This window comes from Chlorocebus sabaeus, chromosome 11, assembly GCF_047675955.1.
Source record: "Chlorocebus sabaeus isolate Y175 chromosome 11, mChlSab1.0.hap1, whole genome shotgun sequence".
Classification (NCBI taxonomy): Eukaryota; Metazoa; Chordata; class Mammalia; order Primates; family Cercopithecidae; genus Chlorocebus; species Chlorocebus sabaeus.
The window spans coordinates 106,341,690-106,366,434 of NC_132914.1; the positions used below are offsets into that span (position 1 = coordinate 106,341,690).

The 24,745-nt window shown below is 48.1% G+C and overlaps 1 protein-coding gene across 5 annotated transcripts in view; it reads left to right on the forward strand.

The window, feature by feature from the left end:
- The window catches only part of ACACB (acetyl-CoA carboxylase beta), a 162,621-nt gene that overhangs the window by 105,134 nt on the left and 32,742 nt on the right, over positions 1–24,745 (forward strand). For all 5 annotated transcript variants that reach the window (XM_073021076.1, XM_037996568.2, XM_037996570.2 and 2 more), the window contains 12 exons: positions 2,916–3,004; positions 3,094–3,218; positions 8,801–8,914; positions 9,092–9,205; positions 10,117–10,206; positions 12,181–12,299; positions 17,495–17,632; positions 18,499–18,598; positions 18,689–18,796; positions 20,067–20,123; positions 20,363–20,404; positions 22,250–22,465. In XM_073021076.1, the coding sequence (XP_072877177.1) occupies positions 2,916–3,004; positions 3,094–3,218; positions 8,801–8,914; positions 9,092–9,205; positions 10,117–10,206; positions 12,181–12,299; positions 17,495–17,632; positions 18,499–18,598; positions 18,689–18,796; positions 20,067–20,123; positions 20,363–20,404; positions 22,250–22,465 (1,312 nt within the window). The remainder of the gene's footprint in view (positions 1–2,915; positions 3,005–3,093; positions 3,219–8,800; positions 8,915–9,091; positions 9,206–10,116; positions 10,207–12,180; positions 12,300–17,494; positions 17,633–18,498; positions 18,599–18,688; positions 18,797–20,066; positions 20,124–20,362; positions 20,405–22,249; positions 22,466–24,745) is intronic.

Here is a 24,745-nt window from a genome sequence, read left to right on the forward strand (position 1 = left end):
TTAGATAGAGATAATGTGGTGAAATAGCTTTATGTATGATAAAAGACTGCACAAATTGTTATCATTGTGGCTTTTGGGACAATTGCAAAGGAAAGTAGATGAATAATTTGTATTTCATCTCAAGTAGTTTTATATTGTACAGTACTATTCTGATGACAAAAGGACTTTTTTTTTTTTTTTTGAGATGATGTCTCAGTGTGTTGCCCAGGCTGGAGTGTAGTGGCGCGATCTTGGATCACTGCAAGCTCCGCCTCCTGGGTTCATGCCATTCTTCTGCTGCCTCAGCCTCCTGAGTAGCTGGAACTACAGGCGCCTGCCACCATGCCCGGCTAATTTCTTTTCTGTATTTTTAGCAGAGACCGTGTTTCACCGTGTTAGCCAGAATGGTCTTAATCTCCTGACCTCGTGATCCGTCTGCCTCGGCCTCCCAAAGTGCTGGGATTACGGCATGAGCCACCACGCCTGGCCGACAAAAGGATTTTCTGCCACTTTTCACGAAAAATCCACCTAGCAAGAAAGCTTTTCTTATGAAGACAATCAGGGCCAGGTGCTGCGGCTCATGCCTGTAATCCCAGCATTTTGGGAGGCCAAGGCAAGAGGACCACTTGAGGCCAGGAGTTGGAGACCAGCCTGGGTAATGTAGCGAGACCCTGTCTCTACAAAAAAAAGAGGAAAAAAAAAGAGTCAGGCATGGTGGTGTGTACCTATAGGCCTAGCTACTCAGGAGGCTGAGGTGAGAGGACTGCTTGATCCCAGGAGTTTGAGGTTGTAGTGAGCTGTGATCATGCCATTGCACTCCAGCCTGGGGGACAGAGCAAGACCTTGTCTTTTATGAAAAAGAAAAAAAGGAATCAAAGCGTTATTGGATTTAAACCAATAAATTCCAGGCCTGTTTCCCATGTGCCAGAAACTCCCAGGTACAAAGAATGTAAGATTGTAGAAAACCGGCCTTCTTTTCCAGGAGCTCCCCAGCTGTCAGGGAGAGATTTTAGTGTGGATTCCCCACAAACTGCAAGTTTCACAGCCAGGGGCTAGGAAGGGAGTCCTCTTAAAACACATCGACTGCTAACCTTAAGCCCATCCTTTAAGCTTCAGAGAAACATCTAGGAAAAATGAATCATTAATAAATTAAATGAATTTTCTAGCAAATTTTCTGTGCTGAACATAAGTATTAAAACTCTGTCCTGTGTTGTATAAGTATGTGTTTTAAAATCACATTTGGATCAGAGTGTCTTTTAGCATCTTGATCTGTTTTGTTGTTATTTGGTGATGCTGCAGTTAATCTAGTTTCTACTTCCCCACAACTCAGTGTCACATCTCCTGAGAAACTTGACCCCTGCGTTCAGACTTTTGGAGGAACATCCAGGTTAAAACTTTGTTTTAAAAGAGAAGCGGCTAGGTGCGATGGCTCACACCTATAATCCCAGCACTTTGGGAGGCCACGGCAGCTGGATTGCTTGAGCTCAGAAGTTCGAGACCAGCCTGGGAAATATGGTGAAATCCGTCTACAAAATATACAAAAATTAGCCGGGCATGGTGGTGGGCACCTGTGGTCCCAGCTACTGCAGAGGCTGAGGTGGGAGGATTGCTTGAGCCTGGGAGGCAGAGATGACAGTGAGCTGTGATTGCACCACTGCACTCCAGCCTGGGTGACAGAGCAATAACCTGTCTCAAAACAAGAAAAAAAAAAAAGAGAGAAGCAAATTTACATGGAGATCTTTTGGTAAATGTTTTTCCAGTTTGTCTTTTTAAAATGGTCTCTATACATTGGGTAAGTGATTGAAAAATTTTGTTTTAATGGTTAAAGCTTGCTAAACTTGGCTACCCCTGTTCAGTATCCGAAATCTATTAAGGGGTGTGTGTGTGTGTTTGTTTGTTTTTGTTTTTTTTTTCTCTGTGGCCAGAAAGGCGCCCTCCCAAGTATGAGGCTTGGGATCTACTCGAGTTTTGCCTCCAGTTTGATGTGGGACCTTGGGCAGGGCAGTGTTCTTTCTGGCCTGCAGATGAACCAACTCCATATCCTTTGAAGGCCTCAGGATTAGAGGCTGCCTCTAGATACTTTAAAAAAATTATTTTAAAATTAACTAGTTAATTAATTAATTTTTTAAAATTTATTTTGAGACAAGCTATCGCCTAGGCTGGAGTGCAGTGGTGCGATCGTAGCTCACAACAGCCTTGACCTCCTGGCCTCAAGTGATCCTCTCGCCTCAGCCTCCTATGTAGCCGGGACCACAGTTATGCGCTACCACTCCCAGCTGATTTTTTAAATTTTTTTGTAAAGACAAGGTCTCACCTTGTTGCCTAGGCTGCTCTTGAACTTCTGGGCTCAAATGATCCTCCTGCCTCAGCCTCCTAAAGTGCTGGGATTATGGGCGTGAGCCACCATGGCTGGCCTTAATTTTTTGTTTTGTTTTGTAGAAATTGGGTCTTGGCAATATTGCCCAGGCTTGAACTCCTGGGCTCCAGTGATCCTTCCGTCTCCATGTCCTTTCTAAAATCCTTTCTCTCTCTCCTTTTTTTTTTTTTTTTTTATTTGAGACGGAGTCTTGCTCTGTCACCCAGGTTGGAGTGCAATGGTGCGATCTCAGCTCACTGCAACCTCCTCCTTCCAGATTCAAGTGATTCTCCTGCCTCAGCCTCCCGAGCAGCTGGGACTACAGGCGTCTGCCACCACGCCCAGCTAGTTTTTGTATTTTTAGTAGAGACAGGGTTTCACCATGTTGGCCAGGATGGTCTCGATCTCCTGACCTCGTGATCTGCCTGCCTCGGCCTCCCAAAGTGCTGGGATTACAGGTGTGAGCCACCCCGCCCAGCCAATCCTTTCTCTTTTTAAAAATCATAAAAAGAAAATATTAAATATTCAGGTACTCAAGGAAGGGGTGTGAGCATTAAGAGCAGCCTTCCCTTCTCCCCAGATACCGCAGCGGGATCCGCGGCTATATGAAAACAGTGGTGTTGGATCTCCTGAGAAGATACTTGCATGTCGAGCACCATTTTCAGCAAGGCAAGAGATGCTGATGCCAACACAAGTGGGATGGTGGGGGGCTGAGGAGCCTGAACTTTACCTCTGCATGGTGTTTTGTCTCCCCCTAGCCCACTACGACAAGTGTGTGATAAACCTCAGGGAGCAGTTCAAGCCAGACATGTCCCAGGTGCTGGACTGCATCTTCTCCCACGCACAGGTGGCCAAGAAGAACCAGCTGGTGATCATGCTGATCGTAAGCAGGAAGAGGGCCTGTTACCCAACCGGGGGTGGGTCAGGAGTCCGCAAACGTTTTCTAACAAGGAGCAGAAAGTGGTCGGACGCGGTGGCTCATGCCTCTAATCCCAGCACTTTGGGAGGCTGAGGCGGGCAGATCACTTGAGATCAGGAGTTTGAGATCAGCCTGGCCAATGTGGTGAAACTTCGTCTCTACTAAAAATACAAAAATTAGCTGGGCATGGTGGCGCGTGCCTGTAATCCCAGCTACTTGGGGGGCTGAGGCAGAAGAATCGCTTGAACCCGGGAGGCAGAGGTTGCAGTGAGCCAAGATCGCGGCACTGCACTCCAGCCTGGGCGACAGGGCGAGATTCTGTCTCAAAAAATAAAGAAAAGAAAAGAAAAGGAAAGAAAAGAAAAAGTAAGCTAGAAAGTAAATATTTTAGACTTTGCAGGTTGGCGTGGTCTCTGTCTTGACCACTCAACACTGCCTTTGTACAATGTAAGCGAATGGGCATGGCTGTGTTCCCATAAAACTTCGTTGGGAGCCTGAGGCGGGAGGATCACTTGAACTTAGGAGTTCAAGTCCAGCCTAGGCAACATTCTAAGACTCCATTTCTTAGAAAAAAAACTAAAGCTGGGCACTGTGGCTCACTTCTGTAATCCCAGCACTTTGGGAGGCTGAGACAGGAGGATCACTTGAGGCCAGGAGTTTGAGACCAGGCTGGGCAACACAGGGAGACCCCATCTCTACCAAAAGTACAAAAATTAGCCAGGTGTGGTGGTGTGCACCTGTCGTCCCAGCTACTCAGGGGGCTGAGGCAGGAGGATCACTTGAGCCTGGGATGTTAAGCCTGCAGTAAGCTGTGATCACAGAACTGCACTCCAGCCTGGGTGGCAGAATGAGATCCTGTCTCAAAACAACAACAACAACAACAACAACAAAAACCCAACTTTGTATACAAAAACAGGCAACGGGTGGGATTTGTTGGTCCCTGGGGAGATCATGACATATGCAAAGCACCTACTTTGTGCCAGGTACTCTTGAAGTGCTTTCCAAATACACGGTTGCTCATTTAATTCTCACAGCAGTCCTAGAAAGTGGGTACTGCTGTCACAGCTCTTTGGCAGAGCATGGAGAAATTAAGCCACTTGCCCAAGGGCATCCAGCTCCTAAATGTAGAGCCAGGATTTGAACCAATAGTCTGACTCCAGAGTCATGAACTATTAGCCATGGGATATTGGATTTTGAGTCCTGTGTGTGAAGAAGAGGAGGTATGGAGTCTCTGTTCTTGTTTCTCTTTTCACTTGATAGTAGCAGTCTTTTGTTTTTTGTCTATTTTTTCTTTTGAAACAGGGTCTCGCTCTGTTGCCCAGGCTGGAGTGCAGTGTTACCATCATGGCTCACTGTAGCCTCTATCCCCTGGCCTTAAGCCATCCTCCCACCTCAGCCTCCGAGGTAGCTGGGATTGCAGACTCACACTACCACACCCAGCTAGTTTGTTTGTTTATTTGTTTGTTTTGTAGAGATAAGGTCTCACCATGTTGCCCAGGCTGATCTTGAACTCCTGGGCTCAAGCAATCTTCCTGCTTTGGCCTCCCAAAGTGCTGGGATAACAGGCATGAGCCACTGCGCCTGGCCAATAATAGTCTTTTATGACTAAAAATATTATTCTTTGATATGTCCCTGGCAACTGACTTGGAAAATGTAGGATCAGCAAAGTAAGAGAGACTTGGACTTGGCTTATGGTAGAAAGGGGTTTGGCAATTTTTTTTTTTTTTTTTTTAAGACGGAGTCTTGCTCTTTCGCCCAGGCTGGAGTGCAATGGCACAATCTTGGCTCACTGCAACCTCCACCTCCCGGGTTCTATCTGTCTGTCTTCTATCTATCTTTTTTTGTTTGTTTGTTTGTTTGTTTTTTGAGACAGAGTCTCACTCTGTCGCCCAGGCTGGAGTGCAGTGGTGTGATCTCTGTTCACTGCACCCTCCGCCTCCAGGGTTCAAGTGATTCTCCTGTCTCAGCCTCTGGGATTACAGAGGCTGGGATTACAGGCATGCGCCACCATGCCTAGCTGATTTTTGTATTTTTAGTAGAGACGTGGTTTTGCCATGTTACCCAGGCTGGTCTCAAATTCCTGACCTCAGGGGATCCACAAGCCTCGGCCTCCCAAAGTGCTGGGATTACAGGCATGAGCCACCACAATGGGCCTGGCAAGTTTTTTCTTTTTTTGTGAAGGGCCCCGGATAGTAAAGATTTTAGGCTTGAGGACGTCCATCCCCTGTAGCCACTACTCAGCTCTGTGAGCTCTGCCACTGTAGCCTGAAAACAACTACAGACAATAGATACATGAATGAGGGTGGCTGTGTTCCAATAAAACTTTATTTACAAAAACAGTCAGTGGGCAGAATTTGGCCATGATCTTAGAGGACAGTTAGTACCCTATCCCCTATCCAAATTGCATTAATAAATATTGGGGTTTTTGGTAAAGAACCATTTAAAAATCTCACGCAACAGCTTTCTATCCTGGTTGTACATTAGAATCACCTAGGGGGTGGGGAGACTTTTAAAAAATACAATTGCCCATGCCCCACCCTTGGTCAATTTAATTAGAGTTTCTAGTGGTGGGGCCCAGGCATTAGTGCTTTTTGAAAGTTTCCCTGTGGGAAACTTAAATGTGCACTGTATATTAGACAATATTATTGGTTTAATGTTCAGTTTCTGTGGTGTTTTAATGGTTCTGTAGGTAGGTGGGAGGGAGATATGTGCTAAAATAGTATAAAGGATTGTGGTGTCTGCAACTGACCTCAGAAAAAGAGAGTGTGTGTGTGTGTGTGTGCACATGCACGTTCTTATTAGAGAAAAATCAAATATGATAATGTGGTAAAAGTTTAACAATTAGTGAATCTAGGTTTTCAACATACTCATCTTCAATTCTTCTGTAGTTTTGAAGTTTGTAAAAATTGATTGGGAGGGAGGACTCCCCAAGTGATTGCAACGTGCAGCCAGGACTGGGAACTTATACCCAAGGAGATATCCACTCTTTGTGGGGAGTTCTATTGCTAAAATAATATAATGCTTTTCAAAATACATTCTTTGGATGGAGTTTCCTGGAGTTTGAGTGTTTGTCAAGCACAATATGCCTGTAATCTATTACAGCCAGCTTGCCATTCAAAGGCTGGGGCTTGGGTCTGAGGGTTATCATGCTGGTCGTTCCTCTGTGCACATATTGACTCTCTTCTGGGCATGAAGTCGTGAAAGGTCACGTACACCAGAGGACAGCCAAGGGAAGATGGGTGGAGCAGCCCCCAGCTCTTGGGAATTGGGACATTTGCCTGGACCTCCTTGATGATAGAGGCTACAAATGTTGAACCAATTACAGTCTGGAGATAAATGTGAGATTCGTTATTCTTCTGACTTTCTTGGTCCCATTTGTTAGAAAATAGTGAGTTCTCTGCTCCTGATGGCATTTGGTACCTGAGAGGTTTTGAACAAAGACTTGCTAATTGAATGGTTCCTTTGAAATGAAGTTTTTTGAGGCTTTTAAAGGGACCTAGTTTCTGACACCAATTCACTGGTCATGGGACTTGGTTAGTGACACAAAGCAACAAAACATGATTCTGTGGACTAAGATATACAAGATGAGACTGCTTCGCTAAGTTAACAAGAAAGAAAAATGTGTTTTCTTCGTTTGTTTTTTGTTTTGTTTATTTTTTTTCGAGACAGGGTCTTGCTCTGTCACCCAGGTTGGAGTGCAGTGGCGCAATCTCGGCTCACTGCAACCTCTGCTTCCTGGGTTCAAGTGATTCTCCTGCCTCAGCCTCCGGAGTAGCTGGGACTACAGGCATGCGCCACCACACCTGACTAATTTTTTTGTGGTATTAGTAGGAAACAGGGTTTCGCCATGTTGGTCAGGCTGGTCTTGAACTCCTGGCCTCAGGTGATTTGCCTGCCTTGGCCTCCTGAAGTGCAGGGATTATAGGCATGAGCCATTGTGCCCTGCCTAGAAAAATCTTTTTGTTATTATTATTAGTAGTAGTAGTAGTACGTAGAAGGCAATGGTCAGATTTTTTAACATTCACACTTAGATGTGTGTGTGGGAATTTAAAAAATGTTCACACAAACAACTCTTGAGTTTTTCACCTCTTAGAAAACCACCAGTCTAGCTGCTGGCCAGCACCTGTGCTGTCCTGCCCTGGGAGCCACAAGCCTAGGGGATTGGTGGAGAGTTATGCCACCACCGTTTGGTAATAGAAAGCAAATCAGAGAAGGGAGAGGAGATTTAGAATACTTTCCTACCACATTTCTTCAGCATTGACATTCCTGTGTGTTTGTGTATGAAATATCAATATGTTAAAATTGTTTCTGATGATAAAATCAGTATCGGTTCATTAGAATAGGAAAATGCAGAAACACATGTAGAAAAAAATGCCCCATAGCTATACCATCTGGTGACTTCTGGAAGACCAGGCTTAGTGGATGCCTGGGGTAGGGAATGGGGGCAGATTGCTCAGGAGCTCTGATATTTAGCATTCATTGCTCTGTCTTCAGTGGGTGGTTAGGGAGCACCTGCGCTGAGCCGTTCCCAGGCCCCGCATGCACTTAGGGCACAAGAGGAGATGTGAACATTGGCTGCACCCAGCCCTGGTCTCCAGCAGAAAGGCTCTTCTTTCAGAAGCAGAGCGGAGGGATGCAACAGACACACTGTTCCTCCCTCCTGTAAGATTCAACCCCACGTCCCTCTCCTCTGAAACTGTGAACCCATTAAGTCAGGTAGCAATGTGTAGGGGAAAGAGCGGGAGGCTTTGGGGGCAGAACAGTCCTGTGTTAGAATCTCGCTCTGTCTTGCACATGTTTGGTGGCTTTGGGGTGAGGCATATTGCCTCTTTGAGCCTCAGTGTTCCTATCTGTAAAATGGGAATCAAAATAAGTAACTCCTCATGGGGGTGGGAGAATTTGGGGAGTTGTATATAAAGGGTCTAGCTGTTTACTAGCCACCTGGCACACAGTATGCACCTGATAATCACTGACTTTTTTTTTTTTTTTGGGAGACAGAGTCTAGCTGAAGTGCAGTGGTGCAATCTCAGCTCACTGCAACCTCCACCTCCCAAGGGATCCCGAGTAGCTGGGACTACAGGCACATGCCACCATGCCTGGCTAATTTTTATATATTTTTTTATATAGAGATGAGGTTTTGCACTGTTGCCCAGGCTGGTCTCAAAATCCTGAGCTCAAGTGATCCTCCTGCCTCAGCCACCTAAAGTGCTGGGATTACAGGTGTGAGTCATCACACCTGGCCTTATCACTGGCTATTAATAGTAATGTAGGCAGGGGTTTAGTTGTATTTGTTTGTTCTTACCAGGCATTTAGGGCATGTTTTGGGGTGGATGAATGGGTGGCCAAGTGAGTGAGTGAGTGAGTGAATGAATGAATGAATGACAGGAGAAAGTGGTGAGGGTTTGCATATCAGGCTGTGCCGGGCCTGTTTGGAGAGCGGAGCAGCTGTCTGGCTTTTGGGGCGGGCGCTCCCCCAGCCGAGATGAGTGCTGCATGTTTCCCTGGGCTGGAGAAAAGCCATTTGGCTTCTTTTTTTGTCCCTTAAGGATGAGCTGTGTGGCCCAGACCCTTCCCTATCGGACGAGCTGACCTCCATCCTTAATGAGCTCACTCAGCTGAGCAAAAGCGAGCACTGCAAAGTGGCCCTCAGAGCCCGGCAGGTAGGGTTTCGGGGTACGGTCCCCACGATGTGCGCTTCCCCCCACCCTCCTGTGTGGCCCCTACCGTGCTCAGCCCTCACCATGCACCGTCCCACCATGCTGCCGGCCCGTGTCCGAGCCTCTGCCTTCTCCCCTGGGAGGTTGGCTCACACCAGCCCCCCGTCCCTCCCCCTGCAGATCCTGATTGCCTCCCACCTCCCCTCCTATGAGCTGCGGCACAACCAGGTGGAGTCCATTTTCCTGTCTGCCATTGACATGTATGGCCATCAGTTCTGCCCCGAGAACCTCAAGGTGAGCCCGTCTCCTTCCTTTCACCTTCTACAGAGCACACACTGTGGCCCAGGTGGGGGCCTCTGGGGAAGCGGCTCCTCTTGCCCCTCCAGGTGCTCAGTGGGGTGCAGGGCACAGTCACAGATGCAGGCAGTTTAGCCCAATGTGGCCAGGGCTGCCCAAGGGGGCACCTGGGGAGACTCTAGGAGAGGTGGGCACAGAGCCCAGTCCTGCAGGAAGGACAGTGTGACAGCAGCAGGGGCTCACCTGGTGCAGTTTACAAACCTTAGCCGTAATGGAGCATATCTGGAAGCTGTGAGCCCTCCCATGACTGAGTGATGGCCTCATCTTCCCTGTTTCTGGACTCTGGCTCATTTACATGCTCTCAGGTACCCCCTCAGTGCCTGTTGGGAGACCTGTCCCAGGTGCCATCATCCCAGAGTTCTTCACTGTCAGCTCTCCCGTGATTAAACAGGGGAGGAACCCAGTGCACTGCAGGGCACTGATTGCTTTTAGTGGTCGAAGCATGACTTCTCCCTGTTTCTACCGCCCCCACTCATCAGACTGGTGATTAAAAAACTTACTGACTGGGCGCAGATGGCTCATGCCTGTAATCCCAGCACTCGGGAGGCCAAGACTGGAGGATCACTTGAGCCCAGGAATTTGAGGCCAGCCTGGGCAACATAGTGAGACCCTGTCTCTACAAAACATACAAACAAACAAAAAAAGAGCCAGGCATGTTGGTACACGCTGTCATCCCATCTACTCAAGAGGCTGAGGTGGGAGGATCGCTTCAGGCTGGGAGTTTGAGGCTGCAGTGAGCTATGATCACACCACTGCACTCCAGCTTATCTCAAATAAACAAAAACAAAGAAACACCTGAAACGTGTTTACATTTACTTTTCCTTGTTTCCCCTTTTCATTTCCCATAGAAGTTAATAATTTCAGAAACAACCATCTTTGACGTCCTGCCTGCTTTCTTCTATCACGCTAACAAAGTCGTGTGCATGGCATCCTTGGAGGTAAGCAGGAGAGGCCTAGAGAACAGCACTGACCATGCCAGTTCTGCTGTTCACTTCCGCCACCATGCACCTGACCCTAGGCCACACGCCTTGTGAATGTGATCCTATCCTTTTCTATACAAGGTAGGTATGTTAATAGTCCCATCTTACAGAGGAAGGAACTGAGGCTCAGAGAGGTGAAGCGACTTATGCAACGTCACACAGCTAGAAAGTGGCAGAACCAGGTTTTGCATTATTGGGTCTGTCTCATTCCAGATTCCATGCTAGTCACCACTGCTGTCTCATGAGCCATTCCAGCCTCTTCCAGGCAGGGCACATTAAATACTAATCCCTGAGAGCCAAGTCTGAGGCACCTCATCTAAACTTTCTCACTCACGTGCATTAAATACCTTTGAAAGACTTTTCTGCTTGGAACTGCCAGAGCTAGAGGAACCCAGGTGACAACTTAAGGTGAACCCCCTGCTCCCCAAATGATGAGGTAGAAGGGCGTGGATGGTAGCAAAACCCAGATTAGAGCCAGGTGATCCAGGTGGTCTTACTCTTGGGAGCAACAATTCAGGTCTTCTTGAATTCAGGAACCAAGAGGTGTTGTGTTGGTTCCAGGAAATCAGAGTTTTAAATCAGCTCTTTTATTATTATTATTATTTTGAGACTCGCTCTGGTGCCTAGGGTGGAGTACAGTGGCACTATCTCAGCTCACTGCAGCCTCTGCCTCCCGATTTCAAGTGATTCTCCTTCCTCAGCCTCCCCAGTAGCTGGGCCTACAGGGGTGCACCACCGCACCTGGCTAATTTTTGTATTGTTAGTAGAGACAGGGTTTTACCATGTTGGCCAGGCAGGTCTGGAACTCCTGACCTCAAGTGATCTGCCTGCCTCAGCCTCCCAGTAAATCTGCCCTTTTAGAATCCTTTTAAGAAAATATGAGATGATGTCTTGTGTTTTAAACATGGCCCTCTTACCTGGGACTGCTTTGCTGGCAGTAGTTTTTCCAATATTCTTTATCTTCTGAGCTCAGTCTCAGTCCCCTGTTGCCCCCACTTTCTCTTCTGCATCCTTGGGAGCCTGTGAGTCACACAGTGAGAAGGTTTACTGGGTCTTCATGGAGACCATCTTGGGCTTGTTAGCGTGTTACAGCCACAGGGTCTCCTGGGCCTGCAGCTTTTATCCTTCTATGGGTTTCACCTCTGGAAGAATCTTTCTCAGGCCTCGGTCTTTGTTTCTAACAGTGACACCTAATACACCTCTTCTGTAGTTACTTTAAAAACAGTTTTTGTTTTGTTAGAGACAGGTCTTGCCATGTTGCCCAGGCTGGAGTTGAACTTCTAGGCTCAAGCAATCCTCCTGCCTCAGCCTCCCCAGTAGCTGGGACTACGGGTGCATGCCACCATGCTTGGCTTATAGTGACTTTTTAAAGTGCTAAATACGGCCGGGCGCGGTGGCTCAAGCCTGTAATCCCAGCACTTTGGGAGGCCGAGACGGGCGGATCACAAGGTCAGGAGATCGAGACCATCCTGGCTAACACGATGAAACCCCGTCTCTACTAAAAAATACAAAAAACTAGCCGGGCGAGGTGGCAGGCGCCTATAGTCCCAGCTACTTGGGAGGCTGAGGCAGGAGAATGGTGTAAACCTGGGAGGTGGAGCTTGCAGTGAGCTGAGATCCGGCCACTGCACTCCAGCCTGGGCGACAGGGCGAGACTCCGTCTCAAAAAAAAAACAAAAAAAAAACAGTGCTAAATACTATTTGTGTCAATTAGAGATTTTTCTAGGATGCTTTTGGGGTTTTTTGTTGATTTGTTTTGTTTTTCCAACACGCCCAGCTAATTTTTGCAGGCGTGAGCCACTGTACCCGGCCTGCTAGAGATAGACCTTTTAGAGGTCGTTTCTGGTACCCCTGCCCTGTAAGTGCCCTCAGCTTTTGAGGACACTCTGCAGTGCCCCCTAAGAGAACGTCCGTGTGCTTCTGCCTCGTCAGGTTTACGTGCGGAGGGGCTACATCGCCTATGAGTTAAACAGCCTGCAGCACCGGCAGCTCCCGGACGGCACCTGCGTGGTAGAATTCCAGTTCATGCTGCCCTCCTCCCACCCAAACCGGTATGGAATGAGACACACCCAGGGATGGCCTGTGTTTCTGTTCTCCCTGACCTCTGTCGTCCTGTCTCTGGAACGACCTGGCAAGTGTGTTTGGGCACGCTGCTGGGGAGACATCAGCGATAAGCGCTTCCCCTCTGGGAGCTCCCTGCAGCGCCATTTTTCTCCCCTCTAACATGGTGATAAAGCAGAGCCCACCTCCTACACCTGCACTGTTCAGTACAGTAGCCATGTGTGCCTATTTACATTAAAATGAATGCACATGCGCTGGGCACGGTGGCTCACGCCTGTAATCCCAGCACTTTGGGAGGCTGAGGCGGGCAGATCACTTGAGGTCAGGAGTTCCAGACCAACCTGGCCAACATAGTGAAACCCCGTCTCTACTAAAAATACAAAAATTAGCCGGGTGTGGTGGCACATGCCTGTAATCCCAGCTACTGGGGAGGCTGAGGCAGGAGGATCACTTGAACCGGGAGGTGGAGTGAGTCAGTGAGCCGACATTTCCCCACTGCACTCCAGCCCGGGTGAAGAAGCAAGACTCCGTCTCAAAAAAAAAAAAAAAAAAAAAAAAAGAGGCCAGGCGCAGTGACTCACACCTATAATCCCAGCACTTTGGGAGGCCGAGGTAGGTGGATCACAAATTCGGTAGTTTGAGACCAGCCTGGCCAACATGGTGAAACCCCATCTCTGCTGAAAAAAAAATACAAAAATTAGCCTGGTATGGTGACATGCACCCGTAATCCCAGCTACTCGGGAGGCTGAAGGAGAACTGCTTGAACCTGGGAGGCGGAGGTTGCAGTGAGCTGAGATTGTGCCACTGCACTCCAGCCTGGGTGACAGAACAAGAGTCCATCTCAAAAAAAAAAAAGAGAAAAAACAAAGAATGCAAATGAGCCAGCAATAGTAGCCCACACCTGTAATCCTAGCACTTCGGAGGGCTGAAGGGGGCAGATCAGGAACTTGAGGCCAGGAATTTGACACCGGCCTGGCCACCTTGGTGAAACCCCATTTCTACTAAAAATATAAAAATTAGCCAGGCGTGGTGGCACACCCCTGTAATCCCAGGTTACTCAGGAGGCTAAGGGACGAGAATCGCTTAAACCTGGGAAGCAGAAGTTGCAGTGAGCCGAGATTGTGCCACTGCACTCCAGCCTGGGTGACAGAGCGAGACTATCTCAAAAAAAAAAAAAAAAAGAATTCAGCTTCTCAGTCATACCGTGTGGCTCATGACTGCCATATTATGTGATAGTAGAGTTCTAGAATATTCTGTCATAGTAGAAAGTTCTAGTGGACAGTGCCACCCAAGCCATTGGGAAGAGTCATGAGATAGGCACAGGTAGCATTTTAGACAGTGCCTGGCACAAAGCAAGTTGTTGACTGTGAGTGATCCCGGGGATGACCATAACTAACTCTGTTATTGCCATCTAGTGGCATGCCATTGGCCTGGGCACTCTGCTCAGTGCTCCCACACTCTTTTTTTTCTTTTATTTTTTTTTGAGATGGAGTCTCGCACTGTTGCCCAAGCTGGAGTGCAGTGGCACAATCTCAGCTCCCAGATTCAAGCGATTCTCCTGCCTCAGCCTCCCGAGTAGCTGGGACTACAGGCACGCACCACCATGCTTGGCTAATTTTTATATTTTTAGTAGGGATGGGGTTTCATCATGTTAGCCAGGCTGGTCTTGAACGCCTAACCTCAGGTGATCCACCTGCCTCTGCCTCCCAAAATGCTAGGATTATAGGCGTGAGCCATGGTGCCTAGTCCACACTCTTATTTTATTCAGTTCTTATCCTCTGTCGGCCAAAAATGTGTTCTCATCCTCGTTTTACAGATGGGGGCCCAGGGCCGTCACCTGACCTAGGCTGAGCTGCTCGTACATGTGGAGTGGGAATTTGAGCCCAGGCCACACTCTCACCTCCAATTCCTTTCCACAGCCTTCAGCAGCCCTCTGAGCCAGGTGCGGAGGCACCCACACTGTCCTGTCTGTGCCCACTGTAGTCTGCTGTCCAAGAGCTGTAGTTTAGTAGATCCCCTCAGTGTTCTCACCTGAGAATATCTTTTTTTAAATTTTTTTGAGATGGAGTCTCACTCTGTCACCCAGGCTGGAGTGCAATGGCGCGATCTCAGCTCACTGCAGCCTCCGCCTGCTGGGTTCAAGCGATTCTCCTGTCTCAGCCTCCCAAGTAGCTGGGACCACAGACATGCACCACCAAGCCCCAATAATTTTTTTTGTATTTTTAGTAGAGATGGGGTTTCACCGTGTTGACCAGGTTGGTCTGGAACTCAGGTTGGTCCTGACCTCAAATGATCTATGCACCTCGGCCTCCCAAAGTGATGGGATTACAGGCGCCACCATGCCTGTCTCACCTAAGAATAGCAGATGTGTCTGAGTTCCTCACTCACAGTCTTTTTTTCAATCCATCTTGTTTCAGGACCCAAAGTATTAATACCATTTAGGTCAGGTAGAGTGCGATACCTTCTCTTAAAGTAATTATGTCTCCCTGGGATTCAAAGCGTTCTCTCTCACGCTCCCTCGCCCCTCTGGTTTTGGTTCTTATGGGGGTGCCCAAGGCCTTGCCTATGGCTGCAGTGATGTCATTGTGATTTGGGAGTTCGGTTGATCAGATCTGTACAGGCAATAGGGTTCATGCTTTGGTGAAGCAGGGATAAGCAGGGATTTTTCTGGCCTCTTGGGATTTTTAAACTAACTTTCTTTTCCTGTTGGTTTTAAGAAGAAAGATGCTGCCATGTTTTGGATGAAGACAAGGGGGCTTCCCCAGGAGGCACTGCCTTTCCTAGTTATTTGTTTTTACCCTTCTTATTTGCAAAAATAGGATTGTGACATTTTACCCCATTGAGAGAAAGGGGACTGACTGCTTGCAGCCTGGGGTCATTCTGGGGATTTGGGGAGCAGTGGTGGTATAAGATATTTTGTAGCTGTCTACTCCTGAGAAGGAATTCTTTTCTCTTTTGATTTTTTGGTTTGGTTGTTTAGAGACAGAGTCTAAACAGGCTGGAGAGCAGTGGCATGATCATAGCTCACTGCAGCCTTGAACTCCTGGGCTCAAGTGATCCTCCCACCTCAGCTCCCTGTGTAGCTGGGACTACAGGCTTGCGCCACCACACCTGGCTAATTCTTTAAAAATATTTTTTTTGCATAGATGGGGGTCTCACTATGTGGCCCGGGTTGGTCTTGAACTCCTGGATTCAAGTGATCCTCCTGCCTCAGCCTCCCAAAGTGCTGGGATTATAGGCGCGAGTCCCTGTGCCTGGCCTTCTCTTTTGATCTTATTGTCTCAGCAATTCATCCCTGTTAGGAAGGGAAGGGCGGCTCTTCTGAGGGCTGTGGGTCATGCCTTGTGATCTACATGTATATCCAGGTTATTGGTTGTGATTTTCAGTATGGGCACAGGGTCCTTTTTTGACCCAGAGAGACACTGAGGACCCTGGGGATTCCTCGCCATCTAAGATTCTCACAATTGCTGTCAGTGCCAGAAATGTATTTTGGGCCTGTGAAGAGACCTTGCCTGTGGGTGCCCCCATCACCCAGCCCTTTGATGCCTCTGTAAAGAGCCATGGGGAATAAAGTCTACCCGCAAGACGGCCCAGCTTGGCCCTCAACACCTGTGTGTGTAGGGCCAGGCACGTGGTGCTTTAGGTCACCAAGACCCAAGGGAAGGTCAGGTGAGAGGTTGGCAGGGCTTTGTGCCAGCTGCAGCCTGGACCTCTGCGCTGGGTGGGAACTGGCTACATCCCCCTGCTATGGGGCTGCTGTCCTAGCTCTGCCCACTGTTGCCCTGCAGGAAACTGACCATCACAACCAGACTTCTCATTGTTTTTTTCCAGCAGAAGCAGGAAATCTTTTTTTTTTTTTGACCTGAAGTCCTTCCATTTTTCAATGGAGACAGGTGGTTCATGTTAAATGAATACATGAATGCATGTTAATTCATGTATGTTATTAAAATGCTGCATGGCCCAAAGTCATTCTGTGAGCGGCGTTCAGCTACACTGCTGCTGCAAGTTTGTGACCCCTGGATTGAGCTGTCGGGGAGCAGAGGGGCCATGATCATGATTTCAGAGCACCCAACAGGAATGCACACACCTGTGTCAGGATCCCCAAAAGCACCCCCAGGTTCGATCATCGCCTAGGAGAACTCACAGGTCTCAGGACGTGGTCATGCTCATAGCTCTGACTCATTAGGGGGCAAGGATACCAAGCAGTTAGCCAAGGCAGAAGGCATCAGGGTGAAGTCCAGAGGAAAGCAGGTGCGCTGCCAGCATCCTCTCCCAGTGGACTCACGCAGGGCGCGCTTCATTCCCCCAGCAAGGAGTTGTGACAACACAAGTGAAGGGTTGTCTTCCAGCTCTGCACCAGGGATTGGTGGCTGGTCACACCACCCTCTGCCCTGCATCAAAATCTCAGGCTTGCAGAAGAAAGCAGGTGTTCAGCATAAACCACACTGTTTGTGCAAACGGGTGAGGCGCAGTGAGCCACCCTTGTCACCTTCAGGGAATGATAGGAACCTTCCCAAAGTCCAGGTTCCCAGATGCCAGCCAAGGGCAAGCAGGTCTCCTTTCTCAGAAGAGCAGTGTGGGGCCTGCTGTGTTGACTTCCTGCACACCATGTGATTACCCCTCCAGTACCTGATTCCAAGACCTAATTCTAACAACCTCAGGTGGCCCATTGAGATTTGCTGCTGGTGAGCAGCCAGTTCTGGGAGCATCATCGTCTAAACTCCAGAAGGCTGCTGACTTTGTCTCAAGGACAAGTTTGATGGAGGGGGAGGGATTAGAGGGAACAGAGGACTGGAGTGTCTGTCAGGAACAACCTGACTCCCTCACCAGCTGCCTGGGGCTGGTGGATTTCTCCAGGAGAAATTGATGCTGGGAGTATTTCTTCTCTGTGGTCAAGTTCAGCACTTCGGGCTCCCCTTGGGACTGTGTTGGGACTGGACTCTCATGCATGCGTCATTGATTCCTACATTTGTTGAGCTCTTACTCTTCACCAGGTCCTGAGGGATCAGATGAGACCCTCCTCAGGCCCTGGCCCCAGCCATTGTCTTATCCCCTGCCCATTTTAAGCCCCGCTTTGGAAGAGCTCTAAATCTGGTCCAGCTCACTGAAGCTTCAGGAGCAGGAACAGCTTGTAGCATTGGGTCTGCAAGTAGCTGCTTCATCCCCATTTGCCATCACCCTACAGGATGACCGTGCCCATCAGCATCACCAACCCTGACCTGCTGAGGCACAGCACAGAGCTCTTCATGGACAGCGGCTTCTCCCCACTGTGCCAGCGCATGGGGGCCATGGTAGCCTTCAGGAGATTCGAGGACTTCACCAGGTACCCAGTGTGGCCCGGTCTCCCAAACACCCTGAGCATGGGGGCTGGGCAGGCTTCCCTTGAATCCCCCCAGCCATTCACTGGACAGATGGGGTGGGAGAGACCCAGACACATGGCACAGCGCGTCAATAACAACAGAATAATAATAGCATTGTAGCCAAGAGTGTGAGCCTGCATGTCAGTTTGCTGGTTTGAATTCTGACTCTGTGCTTTCTAACTGAGAGACTGAGCAAAATACTTAACCTCTCCATACCTTCGCTTTCTCGTCTGTAAAATGGGAACAATAAAGGACCCACTTCATAGGGGCGCCATGAGAATTAAATGAGAGAATGTGTGTGAAATAACATATTTAAAGTATAATTGGTATGCAGATAGAATAGTGACTAAATGTTAGCTCTCGATAGTTACTGTACTGGTCTGTTTTCAGCCTTTCACCGTGTGTTCTGCTTTGTTCTTGGAGTATCTTGTGGAATTTTCACAACAGCCTCATGAGTCATAGGGATTACTCTTATTACCTTTCTTTGACTCAGGGGTGAGGTGAGGTTTCTAGGATCTCCCAGCCAGTAAAAATGGGATCCAAGAGTTGATCCAAGCCCAGCTGATGCCCGAAAGCGTTGGAATCCGTCCCTGTATTCCTGATCACAGATCACTTAGGTTCATTCTTCCCTTTTGGGAAGGACCCCCTCACGGGTGCTTTGGACAAAGTAGACGGGAACCTCCTGAGCTCTGGAGAGTTGGATAAGATCAAAGGGTGTTGGCTGGGAAACTGGGAGGGGCTGGCGCTCCCTGCTGCCTGGCTTGGAAGCTTGACCTCATCCCCATGGGTCAGCAGCCCCTCAGCCCTCCCTCTCTACCCGCACCCCCAGAAATTTTGATGAAGTCATCTCTTGCTTCGCCAACGTGCCCAAAGACACCCCCCTCTTCAGCGAGGCCCGCACCTCCCTGTACTCTGAGGATGACTGCAAGGTAAGCGTCTAAGCCGGGGGAGCAACCTAGGGAGCAGGTGGGCCATGGCCCCCAGGCTTTCCAGCCCTACCCCTTGCTTCTCCCTTTCAGAGCCTCAGAGAAGACCCCATCCACATCCTGAATGTGTCCATCCAGTGTGCAGACCACCTAGACGATGAGGCACTGGTGCCGATTTTACGGACGTTCGTACAGTCCAAGGTACTCTGGGCAAGGCTCTGGTTTTGGTGGGGGTTCCTGGAGAAGGAGGAGGGGCTAGGTTCGTTGAGGCGGCCCTTGGGGAGGCAGGCCTGCTGAGCACTTTAGAGCCACAGACGTGGCTTCTCACTCTAGCTCTGCTCGCCTCGTAGCTGGCGACCGTGGGCAAATGTGGCTGAACGTGGGGGGAGCATTTCTGTCACTCACGGTGTTGCAGTGATTCAATGACAAGGTATATTCATGACTTAGCCAGTCCCAGGTACAGAGGGCACACCCAATAAATAGTTGGGAGATTTTCTGGGATTGTTTTTGTTGGAATAATCCAGAAAATGGCAGTTTTAAAATGGCTACTTAGATTGACGACCAAGTGTGCCAATAACAGCAGGTTGCTCTGTAAGCCTGTGGTGCCCTTGTATTCCAGCCTGGGGGACAGAGCGAGACCCTGTCTCAAAAAAAATTATATATATTTACAATATACAATGTGATATTTTAAAATTATCTTTTAAATAACAGCTTTATTGAGACATCATTGACATACTACACAATTCACCCATTTAAAGTGTGCAATGTTGCAGCCATAAAAAGGAATGAGATCATGTCCTTTGCAGGGACATGGATGAAGCTGGAAGCCATCATCCTCAGCAAACTAGCACAGGAACAGAAAACCAAATACTAAATGTTCTCACTTATAAGTGGGAGCTGAACACTGAGAACACATGGGCACAGGGAGGGGAACAACACACACGGGGGCCTGTCAGGGCGTGGGGGGCGAGGGGAGGGAACTCAGAGGACAGGTCAGTAGGTGCGGCAAACCACCATGGCACATAGATACCTGTGTAACAAGCCTGCACATTCTGCACATGTGTCCCATTTTTGTTTTTTTTTTAAGAAGAAATAAGAAAAAAAGTGTACAATTTAGTATATTTTTAGTATATTCACCAGGTTGCACAACCATCACCAGAATCAATTTTAGGACATTCTTATCACTCCATAGAAAAACCCTGTACCTGTTAGCAGTCACTCTCCTCTGTCCCCGACCCAAAACCCTTCCCCACCACAGCCCTAGGCAACGACTAATCTACTTTCTGTCTCTATAGATTTGCCTCTTCTGGACGTTTCATATAAATGGAATCAGACCACAGGAGGTCTCTTATGATTGACATCTTCCACTTAGCATAATGTTTACCAGTTCATCTGTGTGGTAACATGCAGCAATACTTCAGTTCTTTTTATGGCCAAATAATATTCATTATGTCTTTGGTTTTTAATGCAGAAAAATATCCTTGTGGATTACGGACTCCGACGAATCACATTCCTGATTGCCCAAGAGGTTAGTTCACAGTTCACCCCTGTAAGTCTTTTCCATTCTCCAAGCCTTGGTGTGTGCCATTTATTTGATATTTATTTTGTAGATTTGGGTGAAAGAGATCAATCATTAGAAAACAGAAGGATTTCCAAATGATTCATTCTAGAAGTGAATGTAATCATTTACAATCACTAAATAAGTATGTAAATATTTAATGCATCTTGCTTGATTTAATTGTCTTGTGTGTGGATTTCTTTTTGCAGAAAGAATTTCCCAAGTTTTTCACATTCAGAGCAAGAGATGAGGTATGGCCAAAAGTAATGATGTTTTCTCTTCTCTGGCATCTTTTTAAATTTTTTAAGCGATGGGATGGGGCCTGGGCGTGGTGGCTCATGCCCATAATCCTAGCACTGAGGCAGGAGGTTTGCTTGAGCTCAGGAGTTCTAGACCAGCCTGGGTTACATAGTGAGACCCTGTCTCTACAAAAACATTAAAAAATCAGGCCGGACGCGGTGGCTCAAGCCTGTAATCCCAGCACTTTGGGAGGCCGAGATGGGCGGATCACGAGGTCAGGAGATCGAGACCATCCTGGCTAACACAGTGAAACCCCGTCTCTACTAAAAAATACAAAAAAAAAACTAGCCGGGCAAAGTGGCGGACGCCTGTAGTCCCAGCTACTCAGGAGGGTGAGGCAGGAGAATGGCGTAAACCCGGGAGGCGGAGCTTGCAGTGAGCTGAGATCCAGCCACTGCACTCCAGTCTGGGCGACAGAGCGAGACTCCCTCTCAAAAAAAAAAAAAAAAAAAAAAAAAAAAATTCAGCCTGGCATTGTGGTGCAAGCCTGTGGTCACAGCTACTTGGGAGGTTGAGGTGGGAGGATTGCTTGAACCTGGGAAGTAGAGGTTTCAGTGAGCCAAGATGATGCCATTGCACTCCAGCCTGGGTGACAGAGTGAGACTCTGTCTCAAAAAAAATAAAAAAAAAGAAAAGAAAAAAAAAGAGATGGGGTCTCACTATGTTGCCCAGGCTGGACTCAAACTTATAGGCTCAAGTGATCCTCTTGCTTCAGCCTCCCAAGTAGCTGGGACTATAGGCACATGCCACTGTGCCTCCCAGCTCCCTGGCATCTTTGATATTCATGAAGAATATAATCTACAGTCCTTCAGGCATCCGCATATTCAAGAATGTAGCAACTTTTGTGTAGACTGCAGTCTTCCTCTGGGATTGTATTTCCACTGAGAGCCGTCTGTTCCCTGCATGGCCCTCAGACCTGAGAATCTTGCCCTTTCAGCCTCACTACAGGTTTCTGTCTTGCTTGAATAATTTCAGTACTTGCTGATGTACTCAGTAAGACATTTTTTCCAAACTCTTTTTCTTATGCTCTTCTGGAACAGTGGTTGGCAAACTCTCTTGCAGACCAGCTGCCTGTTTTTACAAACAAAGTTTTATTGGAACATGGCCACACCCATTTGATTCCACATTGTCTGCTCTGGCTTTCACTCTAACAGTAGCAGAATTGAGCAGTTGTGACAGAGCCCGTATGATCCATCAGCCTAAAACATTTACTCTCTGGCCATTTAAGAAAATGTTCACCAATCCTTGTTGTAGAACAGGTAGGTTTATTCCCAGCACTGATTCAAGACCTCACCAAATTCAGCATTTTGCATTTTAATTTATCCAAAGTTTTATTTTTCTAGCTAAGACCCATCCTTTTCTTAAAGTCATCATTTTTTTTTTTTTTTCAGTTTAGTTTCCAGTACTGTCAGTTGTTTTCTTTTTGGGAACCAATTTCCACCAAGAAACCAGGGGTTAGTGGCTTCACGAGAATTGCCACAGGCTGTGACAGATGGAGAACAGCCTGGTCACGCTGGCAGGTGATACGGACTAGCTAGGCTCCCCCAGGAGCCAGCACTGCACCCAGCACACCAGGCTTGCAGTGCCTGTAGCTCTCCTCAGATCTTAGCAAAACCCCAAATATCTGGAGCCCTGGGTGTAACTTACAATTAAGGGACATCATGAATGCTGCATTCCTGAGTGCCAAACCCATGGACACCAGGGGTCTGCAGAGTAGGGCGTGGACCAAGCAGGCACGCAGCTCCAACATCAAACTGTGTGTGTGTGTCTGTCTTCTCTCTCTGGTCCGCCTACAGTTTGCAGAAGATCGCATTTACCGTCACTTGGAGCCTGCCCTGGCCTTCCAACTGGAGCTCAGCCGGATGCGTAACTTCGATCTGACCGCCGTGCCCTGTGCCAACCACAAGATGCACCTTTACCTGGGTGCTGCCAAGGTGAAGGAAGGGGCGGAAGTGACGGACCATAGGTTCTTCATCCGCGCCATCATCAGGCACTCAGACCTGATTACAAAGGTAAGACGTCGCAGACCATTTCTTCCTCTCTCAGGAACTGGCCCTCCCTTCCTTACACTCCTGCCCTGTGCTGGGGCCTGGGCTGCACACTGGGGATGCAGAGTACACCAGACACCCAGGGCCCTGCCCTTGCGATGCTCCAGTCCAGGGCAGGAGGCGGACAGCAAAGTGGCCTGTGATCACGTCCAGGCTGGTGGCACTTGGATCTGTTTCTTGTATTATGTGGATCTCTGTGCATGAGAAGAAAATTTCCAGGATAGAAAGATACTGGTTTGTGTAGGGAATTTCTTATATTTGCCAACTGAGTGATCATTTTCCATTGTTTCTTGCATTTAGAAAGCTAATTCACGGCCGGGCACAGTGGCCCATGCCTGTAATCTCAGTACTTTGGGAGGCTGAGGTGGGTGGATCACCTGAGGTCAGGAGTTCAAAACCAGCCTGGCCAACATGGTGAAACCCCGTGTCTACTAAAAATACAAAAATTACCTGGGCATGGTGGCATACACCTGTAATTCCAGCTACTCAGGAGGCTGAGGCATGAGAATCGCTTGAACCTGGGAGGTGGAGGTGGCAGTGAGCTGAGATGGAGCCACTGTACTTCAGCCTGGGGGATACAGCAAGATCTTATCACAGAAAAAAAAAAAAAAAGAAAGAAAGAAAGAGAAGTAATCCATGATATTGTGAAAATTTTAAATAAGACTGAAAACTGTTTTTAAGAACCTCTAGTGCATGGACCCAGAATCCTGTCACTGAGGGGCCAGCTCAATTGTTGACTGTTTCTAGACATAATCCCATCCCTAAAACCTAGAGTTGTAGGCATAAGTTGCAGATCAGAGCTCAGAGTGGACAGATCATTTGAATATGTTATTCTTTAATTGATCAGTTACTTGTGGACCTCTTTCTTGTTAATAAAGAATGGTCCACCCCATGTTATTTCCTTGCACAAATGTACCGTGTGTAATTGTTGTTTTTTGTTTTTGTTTTTCTTTTACTAATCCCCTATTGATGGATATATACACACACACACACACACACACACACACACACACATATATATATATATTTTTTTTTTGAGACGGAGTTTTGCTCTTGTTGCCCAGGCTGGAGTGCAATGGCGCGATCTTGGCTCACTGCAACCTCTGCGCCCCCGGGTTTAAGCAGTTCTCCTGCCTCAGCCTTCCGAGTAGCTGGGACTACAGGTGCGTGCCACAGTGCCCAGCTAATTTTGTATTTTTAGAAGAGACAAGGTTTCTCCATGTTGGTCAGGCTGGTCTGAAACTCCTGACCTCAGGTGATCCGCCCACCTTGGCCTCCCAAAGTGCTGGGATTACAGGCGTGAGCCACTGCGCCCCGCCCTGTTGATGGATATTAAGCTACCTGCAGTTTTTTGCTACCTCAGTCAACTAGATGTTTTATTTATTTATTTATTTATTTATTTATTTTTTTGAGACAGAGTTTTGCTCTTGTCACCCAGGCTGGATGCAGTGGCGCGATCTCAGCTCATTACAACCTCTGCCTCCCAGGTTCAAGCGATTCTCCTGTGTCAGCCTCCCGAGTAGCTGGGTTTACAGACGCCCACCACCATGCCCAGCTAATTTTTGTATTTTTAGTAGAGACGGGGTTTCACCATGTTGACCAGGCTGGTCTTGAGCTCCTGACCTCAACTGATCCACCCGTCTCAGCCTCCCAAAGTGCTGGGATTATAGGCATGAGCCACTGCGCCTGGTCAAGCTGTTTTGATAGGTTTTATTATTGTTGAGGTATGGTGAGGCCAACAGCTCAGGAGAAACTGCTATCAAAAAGACAGTTTCTTACTCACAGTTCCCAAGAAGAAGGGGCTGTCCCTGCCACGGGGCCACATGGGGAGGCTCTGGGGTTGGTCAGGCAGCAGAGGGACGGAAGGGAACACACGGAAGACATGGGTGAGAGCCTTGATTGTGGTTTCCTGGAGAAGAAAAGGGTGAGGCTGAGTAAACAGGTTTAGGATTGGCTGTGAATCATCTCAGCAGACCCTGGGGTGTAGAAGCTGTCTCTAGTTCTCAGGCATCTGGCCCTGGGTAATTAGGGCAGGTGGTTTGTGTCTCCAGGTGTGATCCAGGGTCAGCAAGGCCCCAGATGTCAAAGTGTCAGAATGCAGAAAATAGGACACATGTCAATACACTCAACGGCTTTGCAGTTCCTTCGCCTCTGAGAGGCAGGGCTCTGCTGTTCTTGCCTGGCACACTTTTTGGAGGAGGGGAATGTTTTCCTCCTGCCTCTGCCTCTTTGGGGCTGAGTTTC